This window comes from Rhinopithecus bieti, unplaced genomic scaffold (assembly GCF_001698545.2).
Source record: "Rhinopithecus bieti isolate Rb0 unplaced genomic scaffold, ASM169854v2 scaffold_43749, whole genome shotgun sequence".
NCBI classification, from domain to species: Eukaryota; Metazoa; Chordata; class Mammalia; order Primates; family Cercopithecidae; genus Rhinopithecus; species Rhinopithecus bieti.
In genome coordinates, this window is record NW_016818380.1 from 257717 (window position 1) to 284976 (window position 27260).

General features: G+C 39.8%; 1 protein-coding gene across 4 annotated transcripts in view; it reads left to right on the top strand.

The window, feature by feature from the left end:
- The window catches only part of CHN1 (chimerin 1), a 214678-nt gene extending 196592 nt beyond the window's left edge, over positions 1-18086 (top strand). For 3 of the 4 annotated variants that reach the window (XM_017856959.1, XM_017856960.1, XM_017856962.1), the window contains 5 exons: positions 4486-4659; positions 5379-5456; positions 7832-7969; positions 15703-15808; positions 17171-18086. In XM_017856959.1, the coding sequence (XP_017712448.1) occupies positions 4486-4659; positions 5379-5456; positions 7832-7969; positions 15703-15808; positions 17171-17342 (668 nt within the window). In that variant the 3' untranslated portion in view covers positions 17343-18086. The remainder of the gene's footprint in view (positions 1-4485; positions 4660-5378; positions 5457-7831; positions 7970-15702; positions 15809-17170) is intronic. The other variant, XM_017856961.1, reaches the window with a different exon arrangement.
- Positions 18087-27260: the final 9174 nt, after the last annotated feature.

Genomic DNA, 27260 nt, shown 5'->3' on the forward strand with positions numbered 1-27260 from the left:
TGGGATAGCTTTTACCAAGAGCCCTTTCTGACTCAATCTGTGACCTGTGTGTATTACACTTAAAGTATGAGGTATATCAACACTATTATTAGATTTTGAAGCTTGTTGAATTTCATGCTTCTAAAACATTGTTATAAGAGTTCTTCCAGTTCTGGACAAGGTGGATAAATATGCTTTTATTACTCCCAATAATTATAACAAAAGGCACTGGACAAAACATATACATCAACTATCGGAAGACTCTGAAAGTTGGAAGGCAGACTAAGCACCTCAGGATTCCACAACCTAGCAGTGAGTTCCCTGGTGGCTAATTTTGTCTGTTTTAACCTCCAGTGTATCCCAGCCTGGTCACCAGAGAAGCCCACGAACCATAAATGCCAACTGGCAGAGATTAAAAATAATCCCCCAAAAAGGCTGCTCTTTCTACCTAACGCAGTGGGAAAAGGGCAGCCCAGCAGCACAGAAACCTTTCAGCCATACCTTCCATTCTCTAGGTAAACAGAGACCCTTCTGCTACACCTTGTCAGTGGATGCTGCAGCAGCAGAGTCTGTAGGTACAACCTAGTTTTCCACCACCATCTTGCAATAGCAGTGGTGCACTCTACTGCAAACCTGTGAGTGGAACCCTAGCTTCCTTCCATTCCTGCCTTGCAGAAACTGGTATCCCTCCTTTGCTGAGCTTGAGTTTGGGATCCTGACTTTCTTCCCCACCCTATAGTAGAAGCAGCACCCTCTCAGCCCAAGTCTATGGGGAGAGCTATATCTTCATCCCTAACCTGCAGTAATGAGGCAGCTGAGAGTGACGAGAACTCTTATCATCTATGCCCACCGTGCAGTTGCATGTAAAATAGTACTATTCCCCAGCCAAGTTTGTGGGCACAGCTTTGACTTCAATCCTACCTGCAGTACTCTCCCTCCCACCCAGTGCCACAGAGAATGTGGAGCAGAGTCCTGCCATTTGAGTAATAGACAAGTGGGGCAGACACAATAGCACTGCAGTAGCATTAAAAAAACTTTGTAAAGTAGGTTGACATTTGGATCACGGGCTACAAAAGGGCATTCTAAATCCAAACAGATTGACTACAGGCTACAATTTTAAAGATTTAGTAGGAACGAGAGTCAAATAATACTCAAAATATCAAGGATACAGTTCAGAATTACTCATCAAAAGTTACTCTGGAAATAACGAGGAAAATCTTAAATAAAAAAGGAAAATTGACAGACACCAATAGCAACATCAAGATGACACAGATATTGTAGTTATCAGACAAGAAAAGCAACTGTCATAAAAAATGCCCCAACAAGCAATTATGAACACTCTTGAAACAAATGAAAAAAAAGGAAATATCAGAAAAGAAATAGATATTAGGAAGAACCAAATGGAAATTTTAGAACTGAAAAATATAACTAAAAGGAACTCACCGGATTATGGGCTCAGTAGCAGAACAGACATGACAGAGTGAAGATGAACTTGAAGTGAAGATCAGTAGAAATTATCCAAGTCAAACAACAAAGAGAAAATTGTATTTTTTAATGTTTTTTTTTTTTTTTTTTTTTAAGAGAGAGGGTCTCGCTCTGTCATCCAGGCGGGGGTGCAGTGGTATGATCATAGCTCACTATAGCCTTGACCACCTGGGCTCAAGCAATCCTCCTACCTCAAGCCCGCTGAGTAGCTGGAATTACAGGCACACACCACCACAACCACCAATTTTTAAAAATTTTTGTAGAGACAGGGTCTCACTATGTTGCCTAGGCTTGTCTCAAACTCCTGGCCTTAAGCAGTTCTCCCACTTCAGCCTTTCAAAGTGCTGGGATTATAGGTGTGAGTCACCATGCTTGGCTTAGAAAATAGATTTTAAAAAGTGAACTGAGCCTCAGAGACCAGTGGGACCATAACAAAACTTTTAAGCATTTGTATTGTTGGAATCCCAAAAGAAGATAAAGAATGAGAGGCTGAAAAAATATTTGAAAAAAATAATAGCTGAAAACTCCCCAAATATGGCAAAAGCAGTCGAGAGAGAAATGATGCATTACTTACTTGGGGGTCCTTTTATTTAAATGAAATACATTAAGAACAGTGTAGACATGGAAGCATCTGTATCCCCAGTTATCCAGTTCCTTTTCAGGACCTGGCCTTCACATCTGACAAATATGAAATTTTTAGCCTTGAGTTCAACTTAGCTTCTAACCTTAAGCTGATTGACAACCTTGAGGTACTACATAGAAAAGGCCTCTCAAAGTGTTATTTCATTTTTCTAAACAACAACATAGTCATGGTAAACACAGTTTACTACATGTATGCATTTTACATATATTAACATTGAAGCCTCACATGAACTCTAATAAATACTATTATTGTTCCCATTTTACATAACTGAGGTACAGAAAATTTGAGCAGCTCACTCAAAATCACATAGCTAATAAATTCTAGACTGAATTCTAAGTTATAAAAGTTACCCAAAACATTAAAATATTCAGGAGACAGGAGATCTTTTAAGTGGACAGTTGGTTTGCCTTATGATTGAATCAGATCTCTTATGTATTCTCTAATACAGAGATAAAGAAGAATTTGGGACTTGGTTTTGAAGTCATTTGGACATTAATGATATGGAATAGTGTTGGGTCGTTTGTTCAGATAGTACAGATTGAGCTGTTTGTTCTGGAAGCCATTCTGTATTCACAAGCTGACGTTCCTTAGGGTTGATAACTTTTGGCACTATTAGCACTGGTGATGCCATCTTCCACACATATGCAGAGACCCAGCTTCCCTTGACACCTAGCCTGTCTTTGTACCTGGAGGTGCTCAGTTCATATGAATTCTTTCCCTAGAGTTGCCACAGGCCTTAAGTTCTCACTTCAAGTTGTCAGTGTCTACACATTTAATGAAACAATGATATTGTTCGTAAGTTTTGGCTAATTTTCCTTGTTTTGGCTAATTTTCCTTGTCTCTGTTAACTGTTACCGCTATATATAACTAGATCACAGCTAATAACTTTTACCAAAAGTCATGATAATGATCACCAGCATTTGTCTAGCATTTTACAACATTCAAAGCACCTGAATGCATTGGCTCATTAATTCTCATAACAATTTTGTGAGGTGAATATTAGGATCCCTTTTCTGCCAGAAACAGCAAGCAAAACTGAATGGCATTGTACGATTTTCAAATTGACTTCCTTAAGACCTGGCTATAAATCATATATGCGCCACTTGGACTGGATTTACAAGAGGTCAACATCGAGTTTTATGAACTTAAAACAAATAGGTTATGTTCTTTTAAAACATAAAAATGACATTTATTTTAGTTGAATTATTTAGGTATGGTTTCTCACTCTGCAGTCTAATTTAACAAAATATTTGTATTCCTCTCTACCCCATCTAAAATTTCGTTGTGCTTTGCTTGTTGAAAAATAAAGTGTCTCACAATATTAACTAGAAAATATTTGGTTTCTGGCATCTTAGGAGTTATAACTAAGTAAAATTACAAAGCAAAAGAGTAACTTCAGTAGAGGCAGTATGTGTCTAGGTGTTAAAATTGTGGACTGACTCTAGGGGCTTCCAGATAGCTGAACATATGGTGGTTCCTAGAGGGTGATGCACCCAGGGAGGGCTGGAACCACCACATTCCTTTCCCCATTCCTCTTTCTATACATCTTTTCAGCTATATCCTTTGTAATTAAACAGTAAACATTTTTAAAATGTGGGCTCTAGAATCATCCATAGGCTTGAGTTCTGCTGCACTGTGTACTAAATGCATGGCCTTGGGTAAATTACTTATTACTTGTGTGCTTGGTTTTCTCAGGTATAATATGAGGGAAAAAAGTACCTGTTTCATAGAGCTTTGTGAGTTTAAGTGAAATAATAAATGTAAAGCACTTAGAATAGTGCCTGGCACTAGTAAGCCCTCAATAAATGTTAGCTGGTAATAGTATAGCAATAAATAATAGTTACAGCTATTTCTAGCTACTAGAGGAATTTATATATTAGTTATCATATATATAGAAAGGATTACGGATAGATATAAACCTGAGCAGCACCATTTTAAGAGGGCCCTGGATACTCCTACTTTTGGAGGTCCAATTCCACTTTATATCACATATACTTAAAATACAATTATACCCCACATTAAATAAACTTTTTATGTAACTTTAAAGAAATGGGTTAATTTTTTATTGGCTATTTGACATATTTTGTGGACTTTGAATTAAACACTTACTAATTTTGATTTTTCATTGTATTCTCCTGAGATCATATAGCAATTAAATGATGAAGCATGAGCAAGAATTCTGGTCTCCTGGCTTATAACCAAATCGTTCCAAGAGAAAAGATGAGAATATTGTTTTCCCACCCAGAAGGAACTGCTGGAGTCTAGTCCACTTTAAAACCTAATTCAAGCTGGAGTGCCTTTTGCTAAAATTAACACTCCAGAATGCTCAAAACTCTGAAAATAATATTGAATGTTTCCTTTCTTTATTCTTTTCTTAGATTGTGGTTTGAATGTTCATAAGCAGTGTTCCAAGATGGTCCCAAATGACTGTAAACCAGACTTGAAACATGTCAAAAAAGTGTACAGCTGTGACCTTACAACGCTCGTGAAAGCACACACCACTAAGCGGCCAATGGTAGTAGACATGTGCATCAGAGAGATTGAGTCTAGAGGTGAGGCATTTGCAGTGTGGGTTGCAGTGATCTCCTTTCACTACCAGTACCAGTCCTGATGGCTTTTGGGTACCTCATTGCACAATACAGTTGTCTTCTGTAATTTGGAGGGGAATGGTTTCATATGTCAAATGATCTCAAAGACTGAAATGAATTAATTTAACAAGTAATTAAATAGCTTGATTTCAAGGTACATTTAACCAAGTATAGCAAATATGCTTATATAAAAATACATTTATAGATGATGCTTCCAGTCTGCAAAAGTTGACAGGTAAAGACAAATTCATTTTCAGTTTTATATTTTCTTTGGTTCAAGAAGCAAAAGTGTAAATGCTCTACTGAAACTATGTAAAGCCAAAAACAGAGCTGCATCCTAATTATTCTTTCCCACTTGGGAAAAACAGGCCTATATTTTATCTTAGTCTTCTGTTATGTAAAAGAATTTATGATGTAATTGGGGTGATGAATTATTTCCCTTAAGACTTCACATATTTGACTTAATTAGACCAAATGATGAGCCAGATGATATTCAGGTGACAATAGGTAAGAGTTAAAGAACTGTGTGTGAAATCATTTTATTTTGGGAGAAGAGTGTGAAAAGATTTCTAAACATGTATATTTTATTTCTTCTGACACACTACCTCCCAGCTTAAAGTGTGAGAAGTTAAAATCTGAAGAAAAGACATAATTCAAAGAAACTAACTATTTTTATTTGTCAGGTCTTAATTCTGAAGGACTATACCGAGTATCAGGATTTAGTGACCTAATTGAAGATGTCAAGATGGCTTTCGACAGAGGTATGTTTTTCACAATGTTCCATAACTTAAGACATAATACTCTTTGCTAAATTTCTTATGAGGTATTTTTTGCATTATTTTTTCTAAATAATCGATGATTATTATACCAAATTTTAAAACTTAGCTTATAATTTTTTCTATGAGTTGTAATTATTAAACAGTCAAATTTCAGAGTGCAAAAGAAGTATAAAATAAAACTATGTTACCAATATTTGAGTATCCTAGGCTGGTCCATGTTCACAAAAATACAGAGCGATTACATTCACCAAAAACAATAGAATAAAGAGTAGGATCTATACCATTACAGATCTCAGGCTTCTCAGGCTTGAGTTAACCCATCTCACCCTGCCTGTCATCCATGCCCCCCTGGCATCTTCATCACCATCTTTGATGAGCTGAGACCCAAGCCCGGACTCGTGTGTTGGGGCCAGAAAGCTGAAAGCAGCTTTAGTGGCCTTCCGTGGGGCTCCCATCCGCCACTGTAGAAGGAGCCTAGTCAAAGAAAAGCTCAGTGGAGCTTAATTTTCTTAGCTAACATTTAAATTAAGATTTGCTTCCATGGTTCTCCAATTTGTCTTTGCTCTAAGGACTAGAACAAGGTGGTTCCAAAGAAGACCTGTAGCCTTGAATATAGGAAGTAAAGGAGTAAGAGTTAGTGATCTTTTAAGGAACCACTGTCCTTTGCAAGTACATTTTCTAGTCCTATCACAGAAACTTCTCCCATTCACAGACCTCTTGTAGGCAACAGAGGCAGAAAGCAAAAATAATTAAATATTCATTACCAACCTGAGGGAAACAAGGCCAGCCCAAGTACGTGATTAATAGCAAAGAAAGGGAGGTGAAGTAATGGTGTATTCACTCCGAATAAGCATCAGGAAGAGCAGTCCTGAATCCCTGACAGGTTGAACGGGAAGAAGCATCTCTTTACTCTGGAAGCTCTGCAGCTGAGCATGTCCATTCCCAGCCTCTGGCTACGAGTCTCAAAACTAAATTCACACTGACAAAGAAATTGAATGTTCCTATGGACCCCAGAGAACAAAGAAATGGCACAGTTTCCTCTATTGAAGATATAAGACAACCATTTTGTGACCTGAAAACACCAGTAACAGATTTTAAAATTCATGGAGAGCTCACCTTGGCTCCCTGTAGCCACACTGCTGGGGGCCAGTCTTCGGCTTCCCAAGGATATGTACCAGCACTCATCTGCAAGATCTGTAGGAATGATGCAAAGGATTTTAACAAGAGTTACAGGAAGCCTGTGACTCAGATCATTAAAATCAGTTCTGTATATAAATACTGCCCAATTCCATGCATGTTCAAAGGAATAGGATATCAAATAAACAGAGCAAAATAATTTGGAATAATTAAGGATGATCACTTCTGAGAGACATAAACCTCAAGTAATGAGATCCAAGAAAGAAGACAATATCCATAGGATGCTGGAATGAACTCATTTAAGAGCCAAGGTAAAAAGGCAAGTTTGGGGAAATCTTCCCCAGCTTAGTCACTGAATGGAAAGCTGACTACTCTTGACGTCAGCAGCTGCCATTATACCTCTGCTACATTTTGTCCTTTGGTGGAATCACAGATACTTATGTGACAAGTACAGTGAGAGATCCATGGTCAAAGGAAATAAAATCTCATGAGCTTTACCCCAGAAGAGCCCTAGTCTGGTGGAGGCAAGAGCAGAAAGTAAAGGAACAATCAGGAAAGAGAGATATTATAGACTGTGCTGATATGGTATAGCCCTACTTAGTATGTAGTATGTAGATATCAGATTCCAGGATTTGTTTGCATTATTTCAAAACAGAAAATAAGTAAATAGATAATACAGGTGGAAGAATGTATTTGTGTATACTTACTAAAAAGCAGGTTTTAAAAGAACCAGTTTAATAACAACGTACATAGGAAGCCCCAGCATGTTACTCTTTTAGGCTCCTAGCTTGTCTAAATCTATTTTCCATTGATTCGTTAACTCAAAAATATTAAGCAGCTACTATATGCCAGGCACCATGTTCTTTACTTTAGATACGATGTTAACCATGTACGCTTGGTCCTTGCACTCATGGAGGGCTCACTTTAAATAATAATCACACAGTAGCTATTGATTTTATTTTAATAAGGGCTATAAAGGAAAATATTAATAACTGGGGAGCTTAACCTGTCTGGTAGGGCAGGTGAGGCATGCTGGAGATCAGAAGAGGCTCTTTCATAGAAAATTAATCATTAATATGTAACATGTAGCACACTACACTTTGTTAAAAACTGAAGGATTGCTAATCTTTAAAATTTGATTTATATACAGATATGTCTTTCATTAAAACAGTGCTGTGAATCCAGATATTTATTTTTGTTTCTTTCAACATCCATAAAAGATGGTGAGAAGGCAGATATTTCTGTGAACATGTATGAAGATATCAACATTATCACTGGTGCACTTAAACTGTACTTCAGGGATTTGCCAATTCCACTCATTACATATGATGCCTACCCTAAGTTTATAGAATCTGCCAGTAAGTATGAATGCATGTATTTCAAATAACCTGACAACCTCCTCTTGGTAATCACTCTTCCTGGTTTTCTGGTTAACTTGAATGCATTTTTGAAGTATTTCCCCTTCGCCTCTCTCTATGGTTAATATACTTACAAGAATTTTGCATTGTTCTGTAACGTCGATTATTTTATGACTTAATGCCATCAGAAGCTTCTTTGTAATGTGCTAAACCTCATTTTCCAAAATGAGGCTTATACCAGTGCTCTTTAGACGTAGGCCAATGCTTTTGTAAAATAAAATAAAAATGAATAACTGGAAAAGTAAAATTAAAAAAACAAAACCAGGCCGGTGGTGGCTAATGCCTGTAATCCCAGCACTTTGGGAGGCCAAGGCAGGCAGATCACCTGAAGTCAGGAGTTCAAGACCAGCCTGGCCAACATGGTGAAACCCCATCTCTACTAAAAATACAAAAAATTAGCTGGGTGTGGTGGCGCATGCCTGTAATCCCAGCTATGCAGGAGGTGGAGGCAGGAGAATCGTTTGCACCCGGGGCGGAGGTTGCGGTGAGCCGAGATTGCACGACTGCACTCCAGACTGGGCAACGAGCAAAACTCTGTCTCAAGAAATAAAACAAAAACAAAAACCCAACTATCTTTTATTAAATTCAGCAAGCATAAGATTTCTTTGCTATATGTTTCTAAATTCTTATTCTCAGTTTCTGTACTCATATAAGTTAATGCAGACTATTAACAGTTAGCAAACTGGCACTGGCCCACAAATCATACTTTAAAAAGCACTATTTTATATCAAGAAGTTTTTTAAAATTCTAGTTGAAATGAAAATGAGAAAAAGCAAAGGTTTATTTGTCAAATTTTATGCTGTAAAAATCATACCTGTAATTCACACTTCATTTTTTAAAGAAGGGAATTCTTAATGGTTTTAAGTATTAGCATTACCGGTTTTTTTGGAAAAGATAGGCCATTTCTGTCACTTTGCTTTTCTCTCTTTAAAACCATATGTTGTCTTCATCTTTAAATGATAACATCACTTCCTTAGTAACACTAATTTGCTTTTTGACTTGGGAATTTCATGAAGTACAGTCTTTCTTTGTTCTAAATTTTAGTTTCCCTTTCAGGGCTTTTATGGAGGATTTTTGTGGTTAGTTCCGTGGAGCCCTGATTTCTTGTGGGTCAGCTCAAGCTCNAAATTCTAGTTGAAATGAAAATGAGAAAAAGCAAAGGTTTATTTGTCAAATTTTATGCTGTAAAAATCATACCTGTAATTCACACTTCATTTTTTAAAGAAGGGAATTCTTAATGGTTTTAAGTATTAGCATTACCGGTTTTTTTGGAAAAGATAGGCCATTTCTGTCACTTTGCTTTTCTCTCTTTAAAACCATATGTTGTCTTCATCTTTAAATGATAACATCACTTCCTTAGTAACACTAATTTGCTTTTGACTTGGGAATTTCATGAAGTACAGTCTTTCTTTGTTCTAAATTTTAGTTTCCCTTTCAGGGCTTTTATGGAGGATTTTTGTGGTTAGTTCCGTGGAGCCCTGATTTCTTGTGGGTCAGCTCAAGCTCCCATGTAGAGAACAGCCATGAGAATTACACTGAATTCTTTCAAAGCATTAGGTTAGAAAGCATGACAAATTCTAGGTCTCTTATGGACTCAGGGCTGATCATGAAAATTTGTATGAGGGTTCTCACACATCCTTGTCTCATGGGGCAGACATTTCCTCTCCAGTCGGATAAGTCTCTTTGCCACTCATCTCTAGAAAGCAACACACACACACACACACACACACACACAGAGCCTGTGAAAAGCTGCCCAGTCCACAGTGTGCTGTGATCCCCAGGACTCTGATCCCACTGAAAGTGGGTGAGTTCCCACTCTGTTGTTGCTTGGAAGTAAAACTGAAGCTTGGCTGTATACCTAACTCCGGGGCACACGATCAGCAGAGGACAAAGCAGTGATGCAAACCCAGGTTCTGAACTCCACATACCGCCATATCTAGGAAGAAGTAAAAGCCAAGCTTCCTCTTGGATTTTGAGGCCTTTGCCCCCACAATTCCAAATGACCTCTCCTTTCCTCACACCCACCTTAGCTGCTGAAAAAAAACTCTTTTTATTGTCCTTCCAAATCATTTGTCATCATTATGGAGTTTGTTTCTGAAACAGCCTTCCTGTCCAAAATTAGCACCCCTTATCTCACCTCTCAGAGAACTCTGGAAACCAACATCATAAGAAAGAAACTTTCGGAAATCAAGGTAGAAATTTCTCCTTATAATTTCAGCTATTTGGATGTCTGATTTATGTGACACCAAAAACCCTGGCATAATATTGATATATAATATAAATGTTTGTTGTACATGTTTGACAGCAATATCTTGTTTGTGGAACATTGTGTCCTTGTACACTCTCTTCTGGCAGTAGATTAAGTTTCTTTCTTTAGATGTGCAGATACAGTCATTCTCTTAAAAGGCAGATAAGAAAGAGAGAAATTAACATTTATAGAGCATAGACGAGGTGCCATAGACGAGCACTTTACATCCATGATGTAATTTTAGAAAGGAGGAGATGTGATGGAGTATCAGTAAATTGTGTAAGGTCACATTGCTTACTAGGGGAGGTGGCACTGGCATTCACACACATTTCCAAGGTCAGAGCCCTTGCTTAACCCACTCTGTCACACTGCCTGGCTCACTTGATAGAACAGGGAATGAGACTTACACAAGGGAAGGAAGGAAGGAAAGAACCCCTTTCAAATGAGGGACAGGGTTAAATGATCCTTCCTAATGCAGATATATTCTCCAAAATTTTTTTCTCTCTCAGCTCCTAAAAATGTCTCTGGCATTTATTAGCATCCTTTGCCAACAAAAAAACAGAATTTATGTTAAACTTTTCTTCTACAAAAGCTGTTTGAGCTCTGCTTTTGCAGCCTTCTTGGAGGAACCTGCAGCTTAAAAGCTGGAAGGGAGTGACTGCAGGAAATGAAAAAGGAAAGCAAGGGTGGAAAAAGCCAGATCATCCCATGCTACAGCTGGAAGTTCTTCCAAAGCCCCTGGAAACTCCATGATAAACCCACCTGAAGTCTGGGTTCACTAACCCCCCATTCCTCTTTCCCTCTCCCCACCAGTTAAGACATTGCTGCCCTAGAATAAAAAGACAGGTGCTTCTCACAGAGCGTCCAGTAATCCAGCATTATGGATGCTTCCTGGTCACGATGGAAACAGCACTACCAAAGTTGCGCTCCTCATGGTAATGAGGGGAGAAATCTTCCTCTGGCCAAGGATTCTGAGAGCTCTGTTCCCAGAGCATCTTAGAAAAGCTACTTGTCTCAGTGTGTAACCTTGAGTGAGTCAGATCAACTCAAATAAAACCCAGGGTTCTTGGTCCCAAGCAACTTAAAATCTCTGGAAGAGAAGCCTGGGAAGGAGAACTTGTTAGTGTTTCCTCAGCCGTGCCACTGAGCCACCCCTTTTTCTAAGTTTTAATCTTCTTGTATTCAAGTTTCTCTATGTAAAATTAACTAGACATACTGTAGAAGAGCTTTTAATTAGATCTTCATGGGCTTAGAGTCTTTATTTCCTTCTCTGACAGTGTTCACATTTTCCAGATCCTTCCAGGCCATCCTCTAATGCCATCTGCTCTTCCCTGGACCTCTCAGCTGCAGACCGTCTTTCTCCTCTGATTCCCATCACCTCTAATTGGATATCTTTACTGCCTCCTTCCTTCATGCCGGAAGGTTGTAATTACGTTTTGTCTTCCTACTTCACGGGAATCCCTTTTAAAGGGAGGAGTTCTCACTCATGTTCCTTTTCCCACAGTACCTGTGATAGTCCCTTACTTACATAATAAGTGTAATAAATATTTGTTGAATAAGTCAACTTACAATTTTATATTGAACTGTAGGATGTTAGAGTTTGAACATATTCTAAGGGGTCATGCAGCTAGACTCTCTTCTATAAAACATTCTTTTTGAAATATTTAGTTCCTGCAAGCTCACTCACTGCTTCCAGAGGCAGCCAGTTCACTGGTGGACAGATGTAACAGTCATGAAGCCCTTCTGTGTACAACAGAAATCTGCCTATTTTATTTAAAACTCCCTCCCATTAGCAGTGTTCTTGGCATCACCCTTTTCCATGTGTATTTTGTATATTTGACAATTGATGGTCATTCATCTCTGAATACATTCCATTTTGTCTATTTCTCTCTTAAATTATGCTTCTTATGGCTAAAGAGTTGTATTCTCTAAAAAAATGGTAATGGGTAATACTTTAGTAAGTGGAAGAAAAGGAGAAATGAGTTCCAGGGAAGAATGTCTGCCAATTTGATCTCAGTATATTCAGTGCATTTTGTCATTTGTTTCCAAATGTATATCTCCAGCCTGGAGATGTAAATGTCCTCTCCCTGAACACCAGATTAATCCACAGTCAGCATGTTCATTTGAATGCCTGACAAACATCTCAAATGGAACTTTTCTCCACCAAACCTCCTCCACCCACAGTCTTTCTGATCTCAGTTAACAGAGGCCTCGTCCTCGCAGCTGCCAAAGCCAAAAACTCGGATCATTCATGATTCTTCTGTTTCTCATATATCCTTCATCAGGAATCCAGTGAACTCCACCTTCAAAATATACCCAGAATCCAACAAATTCTTACCACCTTCACTGCTACCCCCTGGTCCAAGCTACTGTCATTCTTCACCTGGATGTTTTTAATAATTACTGGAATGGTCTTTCTGCTTTTATTCTTTGCCTTCCACAGTCTGTTTTCCATTGGCCAGCCAGAGTACAGATAACTGAAAAATACATGTCAGATCGTGACCTTTCTTTGTTGCTAACCTTCCCATTTATCTTAGTAAATGCTAAATTCTTAAAATAGCCTGCATCGCTTGACATGATCAAGTGCCCTGTTGCCCTTCTGACCACACCTGCTAATATCTCCCCCTTCACTCAACTGGCAGCCACAATTGGCTCTCCGCTTTTCCTCAGACATTATAGGCATCCTCTCCCCTCAGGATCTCTGCATGGCTGCTTCTCCACCAGCGCTGTCTTTCTCCAGATCTCCACATGGCTCATTACCATTGAGGTCTGTCCTGACCACACCACTTAAAATTGCAACCCCCCAATACTTCCGATGCTTTTATCCTGCTGTATTTCCCATCGCACTTGCCTCATTCCAATCGTGTAACTATAATATGTCATATTCATGGTTTATTGTCAGTCACCCTCAGTAGCAAGTAAACTCGCCATGTGCAGATTTTTTTTTGCTCGCCCGATAACACTATCTCACAGTTCTCCCTACAGAGATTAACTGTGAAAATTAAAAGGAAACTGGGTTATTCTTTAATTTCCAGATTTGTGTAGTTTCAAATTAATTTATATTATAGTAAAAACTAGAGCTGGGTGCAGTGGTTTACACCTGTAATCCCAGCACTTTGAGAGGCTGAGATTGCTTGAGCCCAGGAGTTTGACACCAACCTGGACAACATAGTGAGACCTCGTCTCCAAAAAAAAAAAAAAAAAAAAAAAAAAAAAAGTAACATTTAGCTGGACATGGTGGTGGCAACACCTACAGTCCCAGCTACTTGGAAGGCTGAGGCAGGAGGATCACTCGAGCCCAGAAAGTCAAGGCTGCAGTGAACCATCATCATGCCACTGCACTACAGCTGGGGGGACAGAGCTGTCTCAAAAAACAAACAAAAACCCTAACTAGGCTGGGCGTGGTGGCTCACGCTTGTAATCCCAGCTCTTTGGGAGGCCGGGGCGGGCGGATCACGAGGTCAGGAGATCGAGACTATCCTGGCTAACACGGTGAAACGCCGTCTCTACTAAAAATACAAAACATTAGCCAGGCATGGTAGCGGGCGCCTGTAGTCCCAGCTACTCGGGAGGCTGAGGCAGGAGAATGGCGTGAACCCGGGGGATGGAGCTTGCAGTGAGCCGAGATCGCGCCACTGCACTCCAGCCTGGGAGACAAAGCAAGACTCTGTCTCAAAAAAAAAAAAAACCCCTAACTAGTGGTTGTTATAGTACGTTCTTCTTTTATTCTAGAAATTCGATGATTAAATTTCAGTATCTGAGCTGGCACCACTGTTATAAATTGGCACTTTTTAAAGGCCACGAAGTTCAGAGACCATACATCATTTATCGTGGCAAAAAGCAAATCCATTCTTCATTCAAAGAAATGAGCCAGGAACTATGAGGAAATTTTGGGTAGAGATTGTAAAATGGTCAGTTTGTTTGAATTAAAAAGCTTCAGTCATTGTTCAGTTTCTGAAATTTATCACATCTGCTTTACCAATGCTAGGAAATTTTCACATTCATCTTACACCAATTTTTACCTGACTTCAATTCATTACCATTGAGTTGGTTTGTTTTATAAGTTGGAAACACTAGGATTTTTGGTCTTGTGTCTTGGATGTTGCATTCTGGTCAGATGTAGTCTTCATAGCATTTCAAGGCCGCCATCCTGATTAGGACTCAGCAGCATGTAGTCTCATTGAAATTACCTTGAAACCCAACTTTTTTTTTCCCCCACAAGATGGAGTCTTCCTCTGTCACCCGGTCTTACAGTGCAGTGGCACAATCTCGGCTTACTGCAACCTCTGCCTCCCAGGTTCAAGTAATTATCCTGCCTCAGCCTCCCGAGTAGCTGGGATTACAGGCACCCACCACCACACCTGTCTAATTTTTAGTAGAGACCGGGTTTCACCATTTTGGCCAGGCTGATCTCGAACTCCTGACCTCATGATCCACCCGCCTCAGCCTCCCAAAGTGCTGGGATTACAGGCGTGAGCCACCGCACCCGGCCTAACCCAACTTTTAAAAGCACCCCATCCTTTGACATTTGAGTAGAAGCAGGAATGTACTGTGGTGCTCTTTTTTGAGATTACAGAATTCCAAATATGTTGTTTTCAGTTATACAGATGACTAATGAATTGAATACAGTCTGACCTCAAAGGAATGTGCTGGGGTTTTGTTCATTTGGAACTAAAACATTCACATGTAGATGGTTCCCTTCAAAATTTGCACCTTTGGAAGAGTCACATTTATTTCAGGGCTCCCGCCATCAGGCAAAACACTTGGAAGTGCCTTCAAAGTCTGCCGTGCATTCTTCTGAATGTCTGAGTCAGAAAATGTTTGCATTTGGAAGGTAGATTTGATTTTTTTATATAAAACAAAGTAATTTAAAACTAAACATAATGAATAAAGCAAGTAAATGTTGGATAGTATATGTTTTGGTTTAAAAAGAAAAAAGTATGAATATCAATTAATAAGACTTTCCTGGGGTCAGAGTGGGTAATGGAGTGACACGGTTAGTATACCATTGCTGAAAATGGATATTTTAAGCAGTGTACCATCCCGTAAGTATTATTCTAAGGTCACTTCATTTGCATGTATAAGTTTTTATCTGTGTTGACATGTCTGAATTTTTTTGTTGTTACATCCTGTATTCAATGTCCAATTTCTGAAGTTGTCAGACTCCAAGACACTCAAGTGACAAAACTGGATGTTCCCTCCATCCCCAAAAGTCCAAGTAACTAGTGTTGCCACATTGAAACTAAGAGCCTTTGGAAATCTGGACTTGAACCTTAAAAATAATTTCCGAAGCTGTTGGACAAGGAATTATGAGAAAGCATTCTTACCAGTTTCAGAGGATTATCACAAGAATAGAATTCAGTGAACCATTTGTAGCAATTTTGTGATAATGCTTTTCTTCTTGGTATTCAACTTACCATTTTAGAAATTATGGATCCTGATGAGCAATTGGAAACCCTTCATGAAGCACTGAAACTACTGCCACCTGCTCACTGCGAAACCCTCCGGTACCTCATGGCACATCTAAAGAGGCAAGCTACTTTGAGTCTTATACTTGTATTGCATCCAAATTTTAAGGATAAAATGAAATGAAGGGTGAAAGAAAAGACAAATGATCTATTGAATGAATAAATAAATGCATAGCTATATTGTCTTTTGCGAAATTGTACTAGTTAAGAAGGAATGCTAAAAATATTTTACACTACAATACTGAGTGCAGACTTGATTGTGTTATAAATGGATTTGCAGTTTCAGTATATGTTTGCAGATATGCTAGAAATACCAGTATTCTGCCAAGGACGTGCACTAATTTTTGTGGAGAGAGTTGTGGCTGCAGAAGAGACCTTTGCATAATAAAGCAAGAAGCAAGCAACTTGGAACTTGCAAGGCAGCTCACTTTTCCTGTCTTATTGCTCCAAAAAAAGCACTTCAAACTTGGTGATGGGATTTTCGATTATTGAATTAATGTTGCCAACACTGCAAACTGATGTAAAAAGTGGTGCAGTAAAGAAGTAAGGGATAAAGGGAGGAAAGAAAAAGTATTTCAGTTAGTTGTGGTTTGATGTTTTCAGGCGATTGATAGTCATGCAGCTTTACTCCCTTACTCGGTCACCCTTGGTCTCTATCAGTTGAAGCAAAGGTTTCCAGATTATATGACCAAGTTTTAGTAGTTTTAGGTTTTCAAAATTTAAAACCAATCAGAAACAAAATACATTTGTGGCCAAAGGCATGAGTTATACAAAATGATATTCTAGTCACTCATGAATGTTTAAATTTTTCCTCTCATTTAAAACCTTTGTTTATTGTGCTTACAACTTCACTTATAAATTCAGGTTTGCTTCCTATTGGGATGTAATTAAGTGTTCCACACTAAAACAAAGGACTAACTCTCAAATGATATTCTCTGTGCTACTGTGCAGTGGTAAAAAGCATATAAACACATACCCTCCCTGACGATGCTGCCTACCCATAGCCATTGCTTATTACTGTCGCTGCTGTTCTCTCCCTAGACACTTATTCAACTGTCTACTTGCAAAACTACTCTATAGCAAAGACAGCCAGAGTGAAGGGAGAGTGGGTGGATTAAATCAAGGTGACCCAGTTCCTTCTCAGCTATTTGCAAATGTAGGTTTAGAACTATAGGCTGTGGGCTGTGGCAGGAGGATCCATAGATAGAACTGAATCCATACAGTCCAGCACATTAACACCACAAGTTTAAATTATCTCTTAACATCATTTACTTTAGGGAAAGTCAGTACTTTGAAATTACAGAGAAATAACCTGTTGATAAGTAGATGCAAACTTTTATTGTGAATCTTGTTTTAGTGTTCAAGCACAATGAAGAACATATGGCTTACACAAAGTCATTTATTCCTGGTACTTGCATTTTTCAGAGTGACCCTCCACGAAAAGGAGAATCTTATGAATGCAGAGAACCTTGGAATCGTCTTTGGACCCACCCTTATGAGATCTCCAGAACTAGATGCCATGGCTGCATTGAATGATATACGATATCAGAGACTGGTGGTGGAGCTGCTTATCAAAAACGAAGACATTTTATTTTAAATTTTTAATTTGAGGGGAAAAGAAATGTTTTACAGATGAAGGAATGTTTTATAGTAATTTAATTTGCTCCTGTAGCTGCATTATTTCTTGATTAGAGGTTTGGGCATATAACCAGATTAAAGTGAAGGAACTTTGTTGTTTTTGTAACACCGCTCAGCTGTCTTGTAAAACAGTGAACACACGCTTTCCGGTTCTAGTAATCCTGGGTGTTTATCACGTTCAGAGAAACTCAAGCTATTGCATGATTAGCCCCCTATCTGGCAAGGAAACCCCATACAGAAGAAACAACAAACCTGCGCCTGCACCGCCTCTGCGTCCTGGGTAGTCTGTGCTTGTAATCCAGCATGTTTCACAGAGTAAGCCTGTTGTGACTTTGCTTTTGGGGTCTATGTCATTGGTTTCTGATGCTTGTACAAACATGCACACACAAATGGATAAAACAGCACCTCTGGCTGTTGCATTACCATAGACCATATCACATGCCTACATTTTGCAAATGATTTCTGGTTTCTCTTAGTTCTTCTCTAACATAGTACTTTCTTTCCAGCAAAAGCAAAAGGTGTTTTCAGATTTGTTACTTTAATAAGTTATCCATACCAATAAAAAGTGTACAACACAGCATTTTCTGTTAAGTTATTATTGGTTTTCAGTTGTAATTTTGTATTTTTTCTGGCATGCATTTATTTATTAAATTGGCCTTTAGAAATCAAAATATTGATAGCTTACTTTTTTCTCGTAAGAATATTCGGGAAAATGTCTTGGCCAGTGTTATTAAATAGCCGACTACTTCTTCTGACCTCTTTTGTTTACTGTTAAAAGTGATAAGCTCCTAACAAATAATCATTATAAAACTGCTTACAGTTAGAACAACCATTAATTGTATTTATTTTCTTCTTGTATTACTCTGGCAGAAATCTAGAAAATATTTTCTTCACACTTTTAACGAGGGGTTGGGCAGGAGTTCCTTCCAGAGCCCTCAGAAGAAAAAAGAGGCTAACTAAAAAGAGTGACTTCTTCTAAACATTTGATTTGTCAAAAATGTATGACATCGACATGCATTGAGCTAACAAGGCTACCTGAGAGATAAGCACCAGAGGGCAGCCTGGTGGCCAGAGAAGGGGTCTGCAGCTAGGGGCCAGGAGCCCACCTGTGTGGCTTGGAGCCAACATTTCTGTGCCTATCAGATGATCACCCTTCTAGAACAAAAGTTCCATCCTGCTTTCAGATTTTTAACAATAAAAGACACATATTCAAATTTTTAAGATTATTCCAAAATAATGGGAACCGATGAAAATATGGACTGTTTCCATATTTTTGCCCCTAGGCTATAGTAGGAAATTGATAGTATGCTTTCATTAATCTTGATATTGAGAAAAATATGGTTTATTCAGTAGATATTCCATCTCAACTCTCCAGTCAGCCAGTCTCCTGTGAAGAACACCACTGCACTGAGCAACATCAAATACATGGATTGATAATATACAGAGATTTATATAGCATAGAATTTTTTTTTTAAATGGAGGCCACTAAAAGGCACTAAACAGCAAGGCAGTGCTTTGGACACATCAAACACAGTTCATATGTCTGAGAAATTGATCAAACGAATCTGTCCCTGGGTTAAGTAAACCAATTGGACTGCTATGTGTTCATTGTTGAAGTCAGTTTTCTACAGTTTTACTTTTAAAAGAGAAATTTGGTTGTGAAGGAGTATGCTTTATTAGAATGGATTCACCATTTTTTCCTGAGAGAGATGTTCGACTTTAGAGCAGGCACTTACTAGAATTAGAGGTATATTTGGAGCAGGTCACAGTAAATGGAAGCAGATGTTCAGAGAAAGTTCTGAGCAAGTCTTCAAAGTTATTGTTTACTGGCTCTGTGAAGAATGTGCTTAGTATGTTTTTACACAGAAGGATGTGTGGTTCATACCCTCAGGATGTATAGAAAGAAATAACAGCTACTTCATCTGTGAACATGCTTGGACTGTTGGGTGACACTTCCTTGAAGAAACAATTCCCAGTTGCCTAGGGAGGGTTTTGCCCAATGATTAACCAGGATCTTCTACACATATCTTTCTATGACCAGTGGGAGATTTCTTAAATCATGACTTTTTATGATGAGGCAGATGTTTCTATTTCTAACACAATCAGGAGAGAAGGAACCAATAAACCTCTCCACCATCACCCACAGGTTTGACAGCACTACAGATACTTTGCCCTGAATGCTAAGTGTCTACATCTTCTCAGTTTTCTGGATATCATTTTTGTTTATATATTGGGAAACCAAAGACTTCCCTTTTACATTTTTTTGTCTTTAAATGCCAGTTATACCAGCTGACCAGAAGAACTAGTCCTTCACTGAATTGAGATTTAAAACGTTTCTGTAATTGGAAGAATGAATATTTATCAAGATGTTTCTGGTTACTTGATGAGCTCAAATAGAGGCCCTCTGAATAAATTAGGTTCAGAGGTCCAATCATTTTGTTTTTTAATTTCCTGTTGTGAGTTTTTTGTTTTTTATATCTTTTGTTTTGGGTTCTGATCATTTTAAATAAAATAATTTAGAGGCTACTGCCCCACAGCTGATTATATATTATGGGCAAGTCCACTTAAAGAGCAAAAAGTTTTTATAGCTTGATTTGTCAGTAACAACTGCATGGCACTGACATTTGTCCATTAGAGTTGAGCCGAAGTGGTAGTGCCCTTCATGTGTGTTCATCACCATGCATCACACGCCCACTGAACATCCAGGTTGGTTCTGCCCCTTAGCTGGCATGCATTGTGGTAGAGGGGAATGCTAAGAAGTCTGGCATCAGCAAGGATCTGTCAGCCTAAATTTTAGAGATCTAGTTCTCACTTGCATTCTCTCAAAAAAAAAAAAAAAAAGAAAACTGCATCCCTTGTAGCATCTCTGCTACTTACTCCATACACAGATCCTGTGTGCCAAGCACTATGCTAGAACTTGGAACAAGATTGGTTCTGATTCTTGAGGAACTCACGGGATCCATTTGGACTAGTCACAGTTTAAAGTACTGTAAGCCTCAGTGCTAGATGTCAATAGAAAGCTACAAGACAGAGTGGATGGATTTGCGTTTCTTTGGAAAAATGTGAACTCACAAGTCATACCCTCACAATTCCATTTGATACTTTGAGGTTGACCTTAAACATTCATTTGACCAATAAGGAAAACACAGAAATAAAATGACAGAGCCAGTGTAAGTCTGTTTGGAAAAATCAAAAGCCTAATGCTTAGCTGCCCATGCCTTTGGGTGAGTGTCATCTGGGATGGGACACCGCCACATGAAAGAGCTACAGTATTCTCTGCCATGGACTCACTAGTCCCTAACTTCCAGGCATCAGATGAGAGATGATGATGCTATCAGTTCCATTGCATTCTGGCATACTTAACTCATTTTAAGCAATCCCATGCAGTTGGCAGTCGTTCTGACAGAAGGGATGGTCTCGATCTGACAGCTCAAAATCTCCATAGCATATATATATATATTTGGTCTCTGTCCTGGCTCCTGGCCTAGATCTCCTAAAACCCCTGGAATTTCTAGGGTGATAAGAGTCTTTTGTTATTTATAATGACCTTTGGTAAGTACACCAGACCGTATGCTAATGAAGTGGCTTAGGCTGGGGCCCTTTGATAGCCTCACAATTGGGCTGGTCATAGGAAAGACCAAGTGATTAGGGGCTTGGAACTTTCTCTCCACTGACCACCAGAAAGGGGAGGGAGAGGTCCAGAGATTAAGCTCTGTAACAACTAGGTTTGGTAAGCTTTCTGGTGGGTGGACACATGGAAGCGCCAGGAGGGGGCACATCCCAGAGGGCATGGAAGGCCCCCTGCCTCTTTCCATACCTTGTCCTATGCATCTCTTCTATTTGGCTGTTCCTGTTGTATCTTTCCTAATAAACTGGTAAACATAAGCGAAGTATTTTCCTGAGTTCTGTGGACTGTTCTAGCAAATTATCAAACCAGAAGAGGAGGTTATAGGAACTCATAGCTCAGCACAAGTATGGGTGGTTCCCTGGGACTTGCAACTGGTGTCTGCATTGGGGCAGTTTTGTGGAACTGAGTTTTGTAACTTGTAGGATCTGACACTCACTTGAGGTAGAGAGCGTCAGAACTGAATTGAATTGTAGGACACCTAGTTGGCGTCTGGAGAGTTAGAGAAGTTGGTGTGGAAAAAACCCACACATCTGGTTTTAGAAGTGTTCTGAGTAAAAATATCCCACTCACCATTTATCTAAAACAGGCTGTGACCATCTTGACATTTCCCAAATAGTAATGAAGGAAAAAAACTAAAGTGGCTGTTTTCCCTTTGTTTTATATAATCAGGGAATTAAGTTGTAATTAAAACACCAAATCCTTATCAATTTTGTTAATGAAGGTTGTATTAATTCATTACAAATTCGAACATTTGTTGGTTTCATCACTGTTCTGCCTTATTAAAGTCATTAGGTCTCTCAGCAAATGCTTAAATAATTTTTAAAGTATATTTCACTAGTTTTGTATCTCATACAAGGATACTGCTCAATTGATATTTATACATATTGAAACCAAATCAAGAGAGAGCTAAGCTAAAAAATTATAATTCATCACTACATATTGGAAGGAAAATCCTGGTTTATGAGTTTCATTGTTCTCTACTGAAGAGATTATATTTTCATACAGTCTTCCGGTCATAGAATATTTCACAATGTAAATGTTTTCCTCTATTGCTTATTCAACTCAATAGCACAAACCACCACCAAGAGTTAAGTATAAGCGCCACATGGCTGACCTAGTTTTTGGAGCTCTAGCGAACCCTTGGAAGTTTTGGGGGTTTTACAGTTTTTCAGATCCACTCAATTACATCGTAGCAGGAAACATGAGCATGTGAAGCTAGAAATCTTAGGATTGTTTTTTCTAGTTCTGAAGCATAACCACCTAGCTGCCCATGCCACTGTGGTAAGACACAAAAAGTCGAGGAGGTCATGTTTTAGAGATTACAAAGACTCAGGGAAGGAAATGAGCAAAAAGGGCCTTCTGAAGGTAAAATGCCATAAATTTGGAATGTTCTTAAAACACGCCAATCTTTGGTTGCCATTACCTCAAGCTTTGACCCGTTGGTTTTCTCTGATGTGTGTATAGGTACAACTGGGGCACAATCCTAGGCTTGTCCATGCAAAAAATATCCAGCCTGATGTTTGGAAGCCTCTATATATGAGTGAACATTTGCCTAAGACAGTTCTTTCCAGTGAATATACATAATAGGGAAGAATACTTTGTTCATGTTCTTTAAAAACGGTATCCAAACTGTAAGCAGGCAATGACACGGGCATATAAAAAAGGTTAAGTTCAGGTTGGGGGTGGAGGCTCATGCCTCCCAACACTCTGGGAGGCCAAGGCGGGCAAATCTCTTGAGGTCAGGAGCTAAAGACCAGCCTGGGCAATATGGCGAGACCCCATCTCTACAAAAAATACAAAAATTAGCCAAGTAGACCTGTAATCCCAGCTACTCAGGAGACTGAGGTGGGAAGATTGCTTAAGCCTGGGAGGCAGAGTTGCAGTGAGCCGAGATCACGCTACTACACTCCAGCCTGGGCCACAGAGTGAGATCCTGTCTCAAAAATAATGATAATAATAATGTTTAGCTACATCAGCAGCAGAATTTCTGTCCTAAGATTCTAGAACTGGAAGAAGCTATTGATCAGCACTAGCAGAGAGCAGAAACTGTAGCCATGAAGCTCCAGGCCCTCAATCCATTAGTGACCTGCTTCTGCTTCTCTGACTCTACTCTGCTTTAGGTCTGTGCCATGGTTTTCAAACTTTAGGTCTTTCAGAATCACCTGAAGAACTTGATAAAGCAGCTTGCCAGGCTCTGCCTCCAGAATTTCTGAATTGGGAGGCCTGGGCTGGGGCCAAACATTTGCATTTCTAACGAGCTCCCAGGTGATGGCTGACACTGCTGGTCCCAGGATCACACTTTGGGGATCACTGACTCTGTGTTTCTTGCCCCGGCTGTCCATTAGAACCACCTGAGTCCCTACTGCAGGCCAATTAAATCAAATGCTTGTTGGGCAAGGCCTGGGCAGATGGCGCCCCAGGTGATTCTGATGCGTTGCCATTGTACCGACTACATTACGCTTCGTTTCGTGTTGGTGCGTTAAAATGTTCCTGGGATTTGTTTTAATCAGGGATAGTAAGACAGCAGACATGGAAATGACTGTCACGAAGGAAGAAGTTCATACAGACCCCAGAAACAGGAGGCACGGTAGACTATGCAGGATTACATGGCAAGAACCACAGTCACTCAGGAGGCAGAAGGAGGGGGCAGAGCATGGCCCAGAACCTTTATTGGGGTCTCCAGGGAAGGATGCATGAGGCAGGGTAGTTAGCTGAGTAAGCTACATTGGCTGGTTTGAATATTTCAGCAGGCTCTGGGCTACAGGAGTGGTATCCAGTTGCTGGGTACCTGGTCCTGGGGTGATTTCGAGCAGGGAGAATGTTGTCTGGTATGTGAGTTTGATAAAGGAGATGACTGGGGATGCGAGCTCTGGATGGGTTGGTTTACATGTCAAAGGTGTCCTCAAAGGGGGATTTGCTCTGTAGGACTTAGCTAGCCCTGGGAGGAGCAGGCTCTCCACCATCTAGGCCTCAAATGCCAAAGCATTAAGAAAACAAAAAATTGGAAACTATATTCCATACAGTTGATTGTTCCTACTTCCCTTCAAAGCCACCTCCCAGTTTCTGACTCAAATCTGACTCTGTCCTCAATACTTTCTTTTCTTATTCAAATTTTATTCTAAATTGCATAACTTAACCTAAATTAGCTGTTCTTAGATAAAGGAAATGGGACTTTATCAAATTTTATAAAAATCACAAATCACAAGGAGAATGAATCATATGAACACTTATTAACTAAAATCTTTAATTAGGAAGACCAGGGAGGTTCCCTAGAAACACAGAAAGTCATTTTTATGCAATAGGCACTAAACTCAAGGACTTTCTGTTGGAAATGTTAACTTCAAAGATTCTGTATTTCTCAGAGTGCATTTGAAAAGACTGGCATCCCATGTACTAGTCTCTTGTACATGTGAGAAATATGAATTGTTCTGAGAACTACGACAACCTCCATCAACCAAACACAGCTATAGGTCCTAAGAACTGAGACCACCTGTGTCAACATGACTTAGTTGTTTGGTCCACGAAATCTTTGCCCAAGGCAGATAAGACTATGAAGCAATAACTTCACTTTTGCTTCAGAAACTCCCTACAGAGTAATCTACTTGAGACAGCACACTGCTCACCTGAGCAAACAGCTTGCTTACCAAACAATAGCTTGTCTATCAAAAGTCCCTGCCAGACCCTGCTAGGTTGGCTAGTCTTAACTACTATATGCCCTGCCTTAAAAAGCTTCTTAACCGACATGAGCCGAGACCCCCCAGGACCCTATAAAATCCTCCTGTCTTCCTCATCCTGAGACATGGCTTACATGCTGTGGTTCTCTCCCTTCCTGAGTTCTGTTAACTTAGTTTTGCTTTATCAGCAGGTGGTTTGGTGATGCATTAGATAGCTCAACAGGTATCCCAAGAGCAAAGAGACTGATAGTTAAATGAGCTTGGGAAATACTGTATAGCAATTCCACCTGTGTGGAAATTATAATCTTGTTAGCATAATAAAGCTTCTGAGAAGTTCTGCATTTTAAAAAGCTGAGGAGATTATACAAACTGGCAACTTGTGTGTGGGAAGCCTTGTTGTTCCTGCAAACTTACTAACTTCTCTAAGAACATTATTTTTCCTAACATCAGTTTTAAAACCATTACTTTTTGGTAATGGATGAATGATTTATCAGAAATGAAGGATCCTGGCATCCTGCAGCTAATGGGAAGTGACAAGATGCCCAGGCTCCCCACACTGAGAATGTCCCCAGTCCACCAGCAGAGCCTCTGCTGGGCCTGCCCTATGCCGGGAGTTTCCATGTGCTCAATAAGTTCGATTTGATTGGAATCCCTGGATCTGTCAACATACGGCCTTTCGCTAAGGCACCCATCCACTTTGTCAGAGTAGGAGGAGCCAGGACGCCTTCTTGCGTCCCAAAGCCGCTTGAGCAGCCTGCCCACTAACACAGGCCCAGCCTGGAACCAGCATTCAGTGAACACCCACCCAATACCCATTCCCATTTCAGATGGTGATGCCAGGAGATCAGAGGAAATCCTCATTGAGAACCTTCACAGTCTCTCAGTCAGGACAGCTAACTTCCCTGTTGTTTCCATTCTGGAAACCCCCTGGTTTTGTCCCAGGTCTGGGAGAAGAAACTAATAAATGATCAGATAATTCTAGGATCTAATGCATTGTCTGTGGAACCGGTGGCCAAGCAAAGATGATGCATGGCTCACAAAATCAAGGTTATTCCAATTGTCAGTGAGCATTTTGCAAGTGTGTTTCTTAGTATGTCCCCATTAAGAATTAATCACTAATATTAATTACAGTGATTAAAAGGAAATATCTGTGAAGACAGGCTTGAATCCTTATAAACTCTGGCTGGGTATAGCCAAATAAGACAGAGCTGCCAGAGGGAAGAAGCATCATCATGTCACTAGGAAGGGAGGCAGCAAGAAAGAGGGAGGGAGGGAGAAAGGGGAAAAAAGAAAGGAAGGAGAAGAGATATTAATAAATAGGCATTACCTTAAACTGTTCAGGCTAGGCCCTAGGACACTGATTCGGTCTCTTCTCTCCCTTTTTCCTCCCTCTCCCCCTTCCCTGCTCTTATTACTCTGGCTTGCTGCTAGTTTTCAGATTGCAGAGCAATGCATCTACAGGGGAAGCCAGAGTTTTTCACTTTGCAAAATTCATGCTGTTCCAAGTCTACTGAACTGAACATGGGTTATGGCAAAGTTGTTGATATTTTATCTGCCCACATGCCATGAACCACTTTTCTTCTTTCTTCTTCCAACTTTATGATGGGAAGAAGTGAAGGGTTTGGTGGAAGGTCATTCTGACAGGAGCTGAAAATTTCACACAAGGAAGAAATGCCCAATGCCCCTGAACTCCTCTATAGTGGGGAGTCAAGAAGTCTCAGAGATGGCCAGGAGAGGACTGGACCCGCTCAGCCTTAGCCTAAAATGCAGAAAAGCTCAGCCTGCTAGAGGCCTCCCCAACTGCCACCTTCACTCTATACCTGGCCAAACACAAAGAAAATTAGTAAAGAAAAAAATCTCTGTGATCCGTCAGCAACACGGGGAGCTCCTTTCCTCCCAATGTGTTTTCCTTCATTGAAAGCCTGGCCCAATCAATGACAATGCCAAAAGCAAGCTACTTAGTTCTCAGAATGCCCAAGGCCTTCTACAATGTTGTGGAAAAAGACTCCAGGCTTGGAATGTGAAAACGAGGCTTGCCAATTATAAAAACTGCATTGTGGGAGGGATGAGAATGCAGCCAGTTTGGGGCTGAGGCCCCTGAAATATCAAAATCAAGGGCTTGCTTTGATATCTATAAGCCCTGCAAAGCTTTCCTTGGGGTCAGCAGGGGAGGGCAATTGCAAGGATGATGGCCTTCCAACCACTCCCACAGGAAAGACCTCAGATGGGATCGCCACATTGAACATGGTATGGTCGTAGACAAAAGGACAAAAAATAACAAATGCTGGCAAGGATAGAGAGAGCGGAACACTCACACACTGTTGGTAGGAATGTAAAGTATTATTACCATTATGGAAACCAGTACAGAGATTCCTCAAGAACCTAAACTAGAACTACAGTATGATCCAGCAATCCCACCGCTAGATACACATCCAAAGGAAATGAAATTAGTATGTCAAAGACACTCACATGTTTATCACAGCACCACTCACAATAGCCAAGGTATGGAATCAACCTAAGTGTCCATCGACAGATGGATGAATAAAACGTTATGTACACAAAACAGAATATTATT